Source organism: Anas acuta, chromosome 1 (assembly GCF_963932015.1).
Source record: "Anas acuta chromosome 1, bAnaAcu1.1, whole genome shotgun sequence".
NCBI lineage: Eukaryota > Metazoa > Chordata > Aves > Anseriformes > Anatidae > Anas > Anas acuta.
In genome coordinates this window covers 11,813,767-11,826,151 of record NC_088979.1, presented here as the reverse complement: position 1 = coordinate 11,826,151, position 12,385 = coordinate 11,813,767, and the positions used below count along the sequence as shown (strand labels likewise).

Genomic DNA, 12,385 nt, shown 5'->3' with positions numbered 1-12,385 from the left:
TGCCATTAAAAATTAAAAGCATAAGGCAGTTAAAAGGCGGGTGAAGTGCCCGGCTCCAGGCAGCGGGCCGTACGCACCGAGCACACGTTGGAATGGGTCCTGACACAGCCATTAGCCCGTCTGATATGTGATGTCTCACTGCGAGCTGGTGGGGGGGGTGAGGGCGAGAAACCGCTCCCCAGGCAGAGCAGCAAGGGGGATAAATACTCAGCCTGTCAGCCTCTGGAAACGGGCAGCAAGGTATCACATGCAGGAGTAGGCTCCTGCACAGATCTCCACACCTGGAGCACCCCGTACATGTGCACAGCTACATAAAAAAGACATCAAGTGACAAAATAATAATAATAACAATAATATTATCAATAATAATAATAATGGTGGTGGTGATGATGTGTCAGAGGCCCACTGATCATCAGCTTCTGCTTCTGTCAGGCGCGTGGGCTGCAAGGCAGAAGCACGCTCTGGGTGCCATCACAATCCAGTAAGGAAGCACACCACGGGTGAGGCAGGGCAACCACTCCGGTCAGGATAACCTCAGGAACAGCGATCCCGGAGACATGGTGACAAACAAAGTGTGGCCATAAGCCCCTCTCTGGGTTTCGATGAGATTCCAGCTTTGACGGCGCAGGCACCGTGCATCAGCAGGGCCGAATCTGTGCATGTGCCCCATGACCAGCTTGTAACAGATGTTCTTGCAACCACAAGCAGCTCTAGCTCCAAATCACAGCCGCAGCATGTTGTTCTCCATCAGCCTCTCTCTGTGTGTGCCAAAGCTCTTGCTGTTTCTGACCTCACACTCTATCAGCTGATGGGGCTCGACAAAAGGAACACATGCCACCTCCAACGTGCTCTGGTGATCATACATCACCGTGGGATCCAGCCAGCGACAATCTGCCCTTCCCAAGGCACTGAGAATCTTTTATCAGCTGCCCACTGCCCTTAAGCTGTACAACAAGGAGACAAGGAACCGTAATAAATCTGAGAGCCATTTTAATGAATCAAAGGGAGAGACGAGGGTGTCTCTGGTTGTGTGGTTTTCAGAACAATTATGGGATTGAGTCATGCTCCAGATTTGTTGGACCCACTGATGTGGACTACTGGAGAAGAAGGCACAGTGTGTGAAGCTGCTACTGCCATGAATTATTTAGTGTTGGTTAACAGGGCACAGGCAGGGGTAGAGGAATGCATGAGTAGCATGGGGAAGATATGGGAGATCCACAGAGCTCCATCAGGGAGAGCAAGATTTGGACTGGATATGATTTTAACATTGGCGTTGGAGTGAAGGAGACAAGGGTACCATTTTCAAAAGGGATTAGGGCACCCGTCCCTTATTATTTACCAGGCTTTCAGATAACTGTGTTGGGTTGTGTGATGGGGAGGAGGGGAGAGAAGGGAATGCCTGATGAGCTGTACCATGCAAGGGCAGGTTATGACAAAGATTGCAGTGGGAAATGCTTTCTTACAATCGATTCAGCACATGGTCCTGCCTCACGATGCACCCTTTGACTAGTGCAGAAGCATGACTCCTCTGCTCCGGCACCCACTGCCCCGGCTACATTCAGTCAAGGAGTCACAGACCTTGGCCAGACATTCCCATAAGATCCCTATGAGCAGGGAGACAGAGACAGGTTGTGCCTGGACGCTGGGCAGCGTGACCGACCCTAGTTTTGGGGAGCGCTGTGCTCGTAGTGTGAGACACGAGGCCTGTGTGCTGAGCAGCAGCAAAGCCAGGGAGTTCCAGGCATGGGATATTTGTAACATCTGGCACATTCATCTATCTTATACCAGATGTATGCACCACACACACACAGCTAGAAAGGCCCTTGCTTAACAGGCACGCAGTTTAAATACAATGGACGCAAACACTATCTCCCTTTCACACTTGAAGGACTGAGCCAAAAATTTTACTTCCTCTCACTTAATCATGTTTTACATGGTGCATAAAATTATCCCCTTTCCTCTGTATTCACTAGAGCTTTGGCAGCCTCTAAACACCTAAGAAAGAGGGGCTATATATTTTACACTTCTTTTGTGTTATAATCCAAAGTTAGAACCGAGTACAATTTCAAAACCTACCGGAGGATGTCTGCTCATCCTTTACTTGGGAAATATCTTCCACACCTTTGCTTGAAGAAACTTTCTTGTCAGTCTTCAAGGACATTATTTACTTCAGCTGTGTCAGTGACATGTCTTTAAAGACGAATACCGATAATTTTATTATTTATCCTTCACGTTAATTTTCCTCTACTGTTTCCCATGCTCAAATCACAAAATGATGGTGCATAAAAAAACAACTGATGATACGTGTAAAATAATGGTAATGAAAGGGATGTGGCAAGCAAAAGTAGGCTAACATACTGAAATGTGGTTATTTTGTGTCAGTTATAAAACAGTCCCGTGAATTGCCCTTAATTGGTTTTGGTTATGCCAGGGCCTTTAGTTAATTCTCCATCACTTTTAGGAGCCCTGAGGTAACTCACTTCACAGACAGAAAATTCTGACTGACTCTGAAAACGTGGTATTGTTGAGCAAAAAGCCTCGCTGAGCAGACTGGTAGTTTCTTTCAGCAGCAGGAGAGATCCAGGAGGTGATTAGCTTTGTTCTCATTTACAAAGCACCAGTGGGAATTTCTAAAGGGCTTCACAGGCCCTGGGGATAAGGCCAAGAACAAAACAGGGCAGTGAAAAGCAAATAGAGCACTTCATCAATAAACTACTTAGAGATGCCACATCAATGGCAAATTAGGAAGAAAAGAAGGCACTCTAATACTTCCACATAGCAAAGGGGGCTTATATATTGTTTTTATTCCTACTTGACTTTTTTTTTTAAACTGCACCACTATCAAACTATGTCGGGCAGTGGGAGTAGGGGTAATAGCACCTCACCAGGAGGCTATCAGTCTGATAAGCCTTGAAAGGGAGCCCTGCACAGCTCCACACTACTTCTACAGCACCAGCCTCGCCTAAGGGTTACCACCTTCAGGGGCTCAGTCCTGAAAGAGACTGGGAAGAGACTGCAGCAGTGGGAGAAGGTTTCCAGGAGCTGTGTGACTGCTTCCCACAGCTGCACATCCACCGCTGCTACAGCACCCCCTGCCAGCTCCTCTCCGACAAAACGCAGCTCTGGCAGGCAGTCTGCTTGCCCAGACGCAGGTGGGGACGGAAAGCTGAAGCAAAAAGGAGTGGGGGAAAACAGTTTTACATTTTCCACTAACAAATGGCACTTCTAAAAGGTTTCCCGCCTCAAACTAGGGGGAAAAAAATCAACGTTTGAAAAATTTTTACAGCAAGAACAAAATCAGGACAGGTCCATTAATCATTTTGATAATGTCAAAGCATTTTGTTTTGACTTTAACCCTGTGATAACACACTCATAATTAATTTTAATTGATTTTAAAAACAGAAATCTCACTTCTAAGCAGAAAACAGTTCGTGTTTTAGAAAAGTTTACAGGAGCTCAGTTTTTTACGCTAAAAAGAAAGGCTAGACAAACGCATTTGCCAATTTATAAACTTTTTTTAGAACTCGAAATTAAAAAAAAATACAGTGAAAAATTGCTTCAACAAAGCCGTGCTTTCAAGTTTAAACCAGCTTGAAAACCATCCCACATCAAGCTTGCTCAACAGCAGCCGAAAGACGCTGCGGGAAAAGCGAGGGAGGAAATTTCACAGCAGCCTAGCGCTGTCTCAGGCAGGGCTGCTCCAACATCCTGCTCGTCTTCACCGGCCTGCGAGTGACTCAAAGTGCTCCAGAGTTATACCCCAGCGACAGGAACAGAACGGGAAATAGGCAGAGATATATCACCCAGCTCGCTCTTTGGAGAGCAAAGGGATGTTTGAGTAACCATTGACAGCCACAGAGCGCTCAGGCTGTTCGTGTTTCAAGTGGATGGCCATTTGGGGTGATGTTCATGGCATTGGGTGTTTGCTTTACCAACAGGCAGCATGGATGAGCGGGGTTTAGTGGAAACCCACCTGCCTACTAACAGGTCCCCAGTGTTTTGGTTTCTTGTCTGCCTTGTAGGATTTTTGTCAAAACAGCTGTGTGTTCAGCACCCGCCCTGTGCGAGAGGGGAGCGTCAGCTGCAGTTCCCCAGTCTGTAAATAACGCAAAGAGCTCTTCTCTCGCTCGCCAGATTGCTTCAAGGAACTGAACGTTGCCCTTCCTGCAGAACTACCTGCGTTTCGATAGCGATCTTTGATGGTAAAGAAATGGGCACAACCCGTGGTATCTGTACTCAAGCTGTCAGCCCAACAACTTCTTCCTCCACGTGTGCACAGTGGATCCACGCCAGCACCCTGTGAAGCTGAGTAATTTGGGCCTGGTGGAGGCCATCATCTTCAGATGGGATCCTTGAGTGATTAAGCATTGTGTAAGGGTGATTAAGGATTTTGGGAGCACAATTCTTTTTTAGTACGTGAACAGAGCTTAGCATAAGGGGGGAGGGGGGGGGTCGTGCCTCCTGCAGGCTAGTGTAACAGAAATAATGCCACTAACAGAGGCTACAAGCCTCTAGGAATGACTTTAGTGGCCAGATGCAGAGGGTGAATGCCCAGGGGAAAGGAAGGGTGACCAGTGACTGGATTTGGCCAGGCTACCACGGGTGGCTCCTCGCCCATTCCGCCCCCCACCCTCTCCCCCATCCCCACCCCTCTTCCCTCGCTGCCCCGCCACCCCACACACAACCCCAGCCTCCCCCTTCACCCCCAGCCACCACCAGCCGATCCCCCAAGGGCTGAGGGCAGGCTGCGGCAGCCGGGGGCCGAGCCGAGGCAGAGCCGCCCCGCCTCAGCCCGCCCTTCCCCGCGCAGCACGCCGGGCCGCCATGGCCGCTCCCTGCGCCCGGGGCTGAGGGCCGCCCCGCCGCCCGGCATGGAGGAGAGCTCCAGCTGCGAGAGCCTCGGCGCCGGGCGGCCGGCGGCCGTGGGGAGGCCGCCCAGCGGCGATTCCCTCTCCAGGTAACGAGCAGGGTCGTCCCCCATTGCCCTCCATACCCGCCCGGGGTCGTAGCGGGGTGTGGGATTTGGGATTTGGGATTTGGGGGATGGGGGGGAGAGGGTGCTCGGAGGGATGTAGGGCACGGCGCTGGGGCAGCCGCTATGCGACCGATTTAGGAATGAATTGTAAAGGTTTGGTAGAGGTGCCCCCGCCGTCAGTGTGTAATCATGCTAATTAAAGCCACGTTTCTGCGGTGGGTTTGGGGAAGGAGCTGTAAAGGTGGGGGTCTGCTGGGGCGGCAGGAGGGGTGCCAGGAGCTGCCCGGGGGGCTGCACCCCCAGGGGCGCTCGCTGCGTGCCAGGCTGGGCCTTGGTCTGTGCCTTGGTCTGTGCCTTCAGCAACAAATCCGCGGGGATGTGTCCCCTCCCAGCCCTAATTTGCAGTCTTAATGGCCTTTTAATTCTCTCTGGGTGATTTCCGAGGTCCTTCAGTCACACAAACTGGAAAGAGGCGTCCCGTGCCTTGCACAGGTTATCGGGGAGGAAATGAGAAGTATGCAAAGCAGCCATCGAATACAGCATCCACGTACTGTATTTATACCCGAAAAATCAGTTTTCTCTATTGGTATTACTTGAATATGGGATGGAACACACAAGAATTACGTTGGTCTGAAGTTCACGACTCGTGGAAATGCTTGATAATTACATTTCAGGTGAATTTCATCGTAGAAGTTGAGGGGAGGCCTCATCAATGTGTTTAAATATCTGGGGAAAGGGTGTCAAGAGGATGGGGCCGGTCTCTTTTCAGCTGTGCCCAGTGACAGAATGAGAGACAACGGGCACAAACTGAAGCCCAGGAGGTTCCAGCTCAATACGAGGGGGCACTTCTGTACTGTGAGGTGACAGAGCGCTGGGACAGGCTGCCCAGAGAGGCTGTGGGGTCTCTTCTGGAGATATCCCAAACCCGCCTGGCTGCCATCCTGCACAACGTGCTCTAGGTGATCCTGCTCGGCAGGGGTTGGACTGGGTGATCTCCAGAGGTCCCTTCCAACCCCAGCCATGCTGTGACTCAAAAGCACGTCTTGCTGTAGGGTGTAGGAGCACGGGGCAGGGGAGGGATGGGACCTCAGAGTGCCTCAGCCCTCTGTCCCAGCAGGGACAGCACTGGGGGCAGGTCAGGCTGCTCAGGGTTTTTTTCCAGACTGGGCTTGGAAACCTGTGAGGACAGAGACCGCACAACCTCTCTGGGCAGTGCATTTCCTCAGTACCTTCTGTGGAGGCACTAGGGGTGCTCATGGATCCATCCTAAGCCTCTCTGCTCCAGGCTGGACAAGCTCAGCTCCCCCAGCTTCTCCTCAAAGGGCATGTGCTCCAGCCCCCACATCTCAGGGGCCTCTCCTGAGCTCCCTCTGGTTCATCGGTGTCTTTTCTGTACTGGGGGGCTAAAAGCAGGATGCCAGAAGCACTACAGTGAGTGCTGAGTAGGAGGGATGATCTTATCCCTGGATCTCCTGGCTCTGCCCCTGTTCGTGGTGGGGTTGGCCTTTTTACCAGGTCACCCACAGGCCCATGCTCAGCTTTATTGCCCCCCAGGAAGGCACAACCCAGTTTTCTCCTGGGATTCTTCCTTCTTGAGTCCTTCATGACTCCTCATCCTCATTTTGCCCTCCTTCATCAGATTATTCTGTTCTCTCTAATAGTTTCTTTGTGCAGTTTACCTGTGCCCTGCCAGACACCTAGAGGCTCTTTTCACCTTTTCCTCGCATCCCCAGTATACATTTTTTTTCCCTCTGCATCAGTTTGGGCAGTGTGGACCCATCTGAAGGTCAGTCACCATAAGAGACATGGCCTGAGGCCATGGAAGGAAAGCTTTTCTTGGAAGAGCCTTTCTCAGCAGCATGCCCTGCACTGAGGGAATTACTGGGAAATTGGGATGGTAAATCTGTCTCTACTGAGCATGCACAAGACACTCCTCCAAGTCTTGAAAGGGCCTCCACTTGAATGGATTTCTTGGGGTATTAAAAAGCTTATCCTAAAACTCCAGAATTTCAAGTCTCTTCTCCAATGTCTAACTTGGAGGAGAAAGCTAGCCAAATTTTTGATGTTTTCCAAACAACATTTCTTTTTCTCTAGCTGGGTATCAGAAATACATCTTTTTCCTTTGCTGTTACTGATCGAAAAGCGCTTGTCTTGAGTATTCTGTGAAGTGGTTAGTTGGAATGGTTAAGATTAGAGCAAAATTACATGGACGTAAAATGAAGTTCTTGTAATGACAGACGCCTGGGGACCTTCAGAATATTTATTACCAGCTCCCCCTACAAATCTGGTGATACTTGTACACAAATAATCAGCTTTCGTATGAACTGGACTATGATCCCTTGCTCTTTTTATTTTTATTTATTATTTTTTCATTAAATCTGCAGTGCAATCTGATTTTATGCACCAAAACAATCTCTCTGAAGCTAACGCGTCGAAACATATTTGTACGGACACACTTATTTTCATCTTTTTCTTACTGTGTTTATTTAGTTGTTTGTTTGTTTTTTAAGTTCATTTTGGGGTTGATGTGGGGAGCACAATGAATTATGAGGGTGTTGTTATCAGGCTTTGTAATCTCTTTTATTTAAAAGGAACGACAACAACAACTGGGCAGAAAGGCACTCATCCCAGATTCACAGTTAACTAGCAGTGTGAAGAGTGAGAGTTTTGTTTTGGTGACCTGTTTTATGCAAGATTCCTCATACTTGGAAAGGTGCTAGTATCAAATATATCCAGCAATACATACTTTGGATTCTTTCAGTTCCAGCTCAGAAGCTAAGTGAGTTGCATATTTCTGGAGATATTTACGACCTAACACCTCAGCAAGGCACGTCTGATAGAGTTTATTCACACGTGAAGTTGCTCACATAAATAAATGCCTTAAAAAAACATATATTATTATGTTCATTTGTCTTTCAATAGTGAAAATGGAGTATTATAATAATGGTATTTGACAGCAAAAGTCGCTTTGACGTTTTAATAGACCCAAGTAATGTGCAGTACCAGTGATCCTTGAGTAAGATATGAGAATAACCAAATAAACGTTATCTACTTTCCGTCCCAATTATAAATATTTGAAAAAGTGTGTGAGGCCCACAGTATAGCTGTTTGTGCGTTGTAGAAAACCCCCAGCTCCGTGTGGAAATACTGAGTTGGTTTCAGATGAGCAGGTCACAGGCAATTAACCCAACTGCCCTCTTAATTGTGCTGATAGAGCTATTCTGCTTCTCAAGCCTGAGCTGTCTCACCTTGTGCTAGCTTTGGGTGGCAAGGCACTGGGTTCTGCAGCACCCTGGGGTTTCCAAAGGACAATATTTAGGATGGGCTTTCCCCCAGATCCTGTTCTTGTGGAAGGCAGGTGAGCATGAGTCAGCTGCTCCTAGAGAGATGCACTGGTAGGGAACTAGCAGCTTGCAAGGAGTGCTTGGGTGCCAATCCAGGCCAGGAACAACCCATGGGACAGAAAGGAGCAGGGTAAAACACTGATCCTAATGTTGTCTTTGAACTGCAGCATGGCTATGTGCGGAAGAGCAAGCTTTACTCAGTGCTTTGGACTCCTTATTTATCTTTAAAATGGCCTGGGGATGCTGGGTGAGTGAGAAATACCTTTCACCTGCGGTAGGTAAGGAGACTTCTTTGGAAAGACCTCCCTCAAAATGAATTTTTAGGTGGAGTTGTGGTTTTGCTTTTTAATTTGAAGCCGCACGTGGGCCCTCTGACCTCTGGAATTCCGAGTAACAGCCAGCAAAACTCCGCCGTGACCTTGCCTTTTGTGAAGGAAAAGCCAGATATAGCCGTGAATGACTTTAACAAAGCACGCGACCTTAAGGAAAAGGTGACATCAAACTTCAGATATCTCATTTACTTTTCATTAACGGGGATTGGGTATTTTGTTTGTGCAGCGTGTGATTCTGTGCCTTGGTGTCTGAATGAACATATCTCCTTGTGTTCCTGTAAAATGTTCCCTGAAAAGCATATTGCAGCCCAGCCTGAACAGTGGTCAAAGAAAACAGCTGAGAGTCTTTCTCTTAGGCCCGCTGGAGGTAAATTTGTACTGCCTGTGCAAACGTGTGGAGGTGATTGTACTGGAAGGAAACTGCTGCAGGAGATGTCAGTGATACCTCAACCTCGGTATGCAATGAGATAAGGCAGTGGGCAGATGTTTCCTGCCAGCGCGAGGGTAGCAGTGTTTGATGTTACCACTTTCTGGTTGCTTGTTGCCACCTCTCTGCCTGTGATTATCATCCGCTGAGGTATGCAGCTACAGAGGATCCCGTGCACTTTCTGCTGCAGCATGTGAAAATAATCACGCTCCTTGTCCTTATGTTTGCAGGGATAATGCTGAAAGCATAAGCTCTGTGTAAATCAGTGCAGCCCAGCCTGCTGAAGCAATAGCTCCATGAGGTATGAACTCCCCCGTTCATCTCCAATAAGGTCCTGTCACTACCTGCTCTGATTTAAGGCTGTGTTGAAGGAATTCTTTCCCCGCAGATGAGAGCGATGCTGGAAGGAGCTGGGGCTGTAAGCCGTTGGCTGAGGAGGGCTCGCTAGCACCACATTGCTACCAGATGTGTGAGATTTGCTGATTGAGTTGTTTTGTGATGAGTCATTGAAGTTAGAGGCTGAAAAGGAAGATTTTTGCCAGTTCTGGTGTTTGGTGAAATGTGAGTAGCTGTCTTTTTCTTCCTGGAGTTTGAGAGTATTTCTTGCATTTGATTTCTTGTATGTACAGAGCAGGTTTTCTCGAGCATTATTGCTGCTGAAGACAAGTACATTGCTGGCTGAGTGTTGATAATGAACTGATTTTCTGTATCTGAGAAACTTAACACTGTGCCTAGAACCAATTAGCAGCTCCAGGCAGGCTCATTATCGTTAATTTTAATAAGAGAGTGATAATTTATAACACTTACTTGCAACTAAGGTCTGTTCTGAGAGATGTTCTTCAAGTACTGTATATTGTGAAGATAAAGAACAGTTTGACTTCATGATACGTAAAATCATGGATTAACAGAATGGTTTGGGCTGGAAGGGACCTTAAAGCCCACCCAGCTCCAACCCCCTGCCATGGGCAGGGACACCTCCCACCAGCCCAGGTTGCCCAAAGCCCCATCCAGCCTGGCCTTGAACACCTCCAGGGATGGGACATCCAAAACTTAAATGGGAATCTGTATTTAGAATATGAATATTTGGGGCAGAAAATCGTGAAAATACGGATCTGAAGTCTGTTTGAATGGCTATTTTTTTGCACTGCACTTGGGAAGAGAAACTATTACCTCTGAAGAACACAGGAATTGTTTTTAGCAGCAGTTTTTGGCACCTGTGTTTCAGCTCCTGCCTCTTGGCATGTAAGGCCTTTGCCCTTAGTTTTCCTGTTGGGCACGCGCAAATTCCTTTTTCCAGGCTCTAAACGCTCAGTAAAAGTGCACACGTTTGTTTTTTTAAGTACGTTTCCATTTGAGAGCACAAAATATAATTGACGTTCACCTGTTTCTTGTGTCATAATTAACGTTGTATTGCTGTTCAGAGGCTGTTTCTGTGTTGAAAAGCCAGGGACCAGCTATTGCAATATGCTGAAGCCAGCACTCCTCTATTTTTACGAACGCCTGGTGGGCCGCTCCACGAAGCTGTTGGAGCAGAGTGCTGGGGCTCCTTGCTGAGATACTGGGCGAAGAGCGAGAGGATCTGGGGATGAGATGAAAAACTGCTGTGGGGAGATGAGGCAAGAGCTGACAGCTGGTGTGGAGCAAAGCTGGGCTCAGAACACGGCTCCCTTGGGTCCCGTCAGGCACTGCCTTTTCTGAAGAGAGCTGGTGCTGTTGTGTTGACTAACAGCCTGTTTGCTGGACAGCTTTAGGTCTTACGCATGGCTCCTTAACCACGGGCTGCTTGCAGCACAGGCACCATCGCAGAGCCCGAGTGTTAAGACTTCAGCTGATCTGGTGATGCCAAATTACACAACCCCTATCTGTTACGTGATTGTGCTCCTGCTATAACTTAACACTGATCTTGAACTGCTTTGTTACCTATTTCTGACACTTTAATGGTCACTTTTGCTTCTTTACTAATTCTTTTATCGCTCTTGTACAAAGGCAAGAACTGCATTTGAGAAGGTCATAATGCTTCTTGGGCGGCTCAGCAGAATCGGGAGTCCGCAGCTTCTTTTTCAGGAATGTTTTCCTGATGCCCTGCCTTGCTGTTACTGTTTTTTCCTGCTGGAGGTATTGGGTGATGTAAAAAGAGACCCAATCCATACCCGAAACAGCTTGTGTTACCAGAAGGGGGGGGAGAAAACCAGCAAGCGTGTGTCAGAAGTCTTCCAGAGGTCACGCTGATAAGGTGCCATGTACAAGGTGTAGCTTGTAAAAGGGGACGTGAGAAAAGTGATCTTGTCATTTGTCCACGGGAAGCCCATTCCAGCGTAACGAAGAGGGCGCCGGGAAGGTAATGAAGTGCTTTGCTTGTAGAGGTGATGGGGATAACCCCGCGATGGGAGACTGCAGAAGAGATGTTTTCACAGTAATTACCCCAAGTCTTTGTTTTTAACTAAAAAACATCTGGCTGTTTTATGGCCCCAGTAACTGGGAGATAATTGAAGAAAAATTCCGTGAAAGACAACAACAGAAAATCAGTGGAACTTTTCAAAAACAAACTCTGTTTTTCCTTTTCCTACCATCTGTGGTTTCTTTTGCCAGACGATGTTCTCACTCAGTAATTTTCCAGTGATTTCAAGGTAGTTCTGTGCCTTGCTTCTCTTCCGCTTGTCTGCTCCATAAATTCTTTTCCATTGTTTTCTAAGCCCTGATGCATTTGATGAAGGGAAAGCGTTAGCAGTTTTCTCGTCCATAACCCCTACAAAGTGATGTTTCCAGTCATTTTGCTCCCACTTGACAGATCTCGTCATCCTGCAGTCTTCTGGCCGTGGCTGCAGTATTACTGATGTTAGATCACCTGAAGGTTTGTGTTTGATTTGGATCAGGTGTGGGTGTGTGATAATGTTTCTGCTGTTAGTTAGAGAACACAAGTTTATGGCATTTTTTTTTCCTTTATTCTGGGAAGACAGGTGACACCTGGTTAGAATAAACAGTTTTATCTGGATTAATTTACTGTGATAGAAAGAGTGTGTGCCAGCACAAAGTGTTGCACTCAAAATCTTGTTCATGGGCAAAAAGGCAACACAACTGTATCTAACAAGAATTTGTTGTTTGGGTAACTGAAATCCTGCAAGCCAAATCGTTATTTGTCCAGATTGAATTGCTACAGAAAAAGAATAATTGGTTAAAACTATTATACGTGCAGATGTTAGTTTCTGCCCGTTTTCCTGGAGTTAGGCTCACCCCTTTCTTGCTCCTCTGGTTTTTATGGATGAAGGTTTTGTTCTGGTGGTGGTGGCTCTTACGTAGAGTTGTCAGT

At 47.6% G+C, this 12,385-nt stretch overlaps 1 protein-coding gene across 2 annotated transcripts in view; it reads left to right on the top strand.

Moving 5' to 3' along the window:
• Positions 1-4,781: 4,781 nt before the first annotated feature.
• MTMR2 (myotubularin related protein 2) overlaps positions 4,782-12,385 on the top strand; it is a 63,515-nt gene continuing 55,911 nt past the window's right edge. The window contains exon 1 of one of the 2 annotated variants that reach the window (XM_068669598.1): positions 4,782-4,957. In XM_068669598.1, the coding sequence (XP_068525699.1) occupies positions 4,872-4,957 (86 nt within the window). In that variant the 5' untranslated portion in view covers positions 4,782-4,871. The remainder of the gene's footprint in view (positions 4,958-12,385) is intronic. The other variant, XM_068669613.1, reaches the window with a different exon arrangement.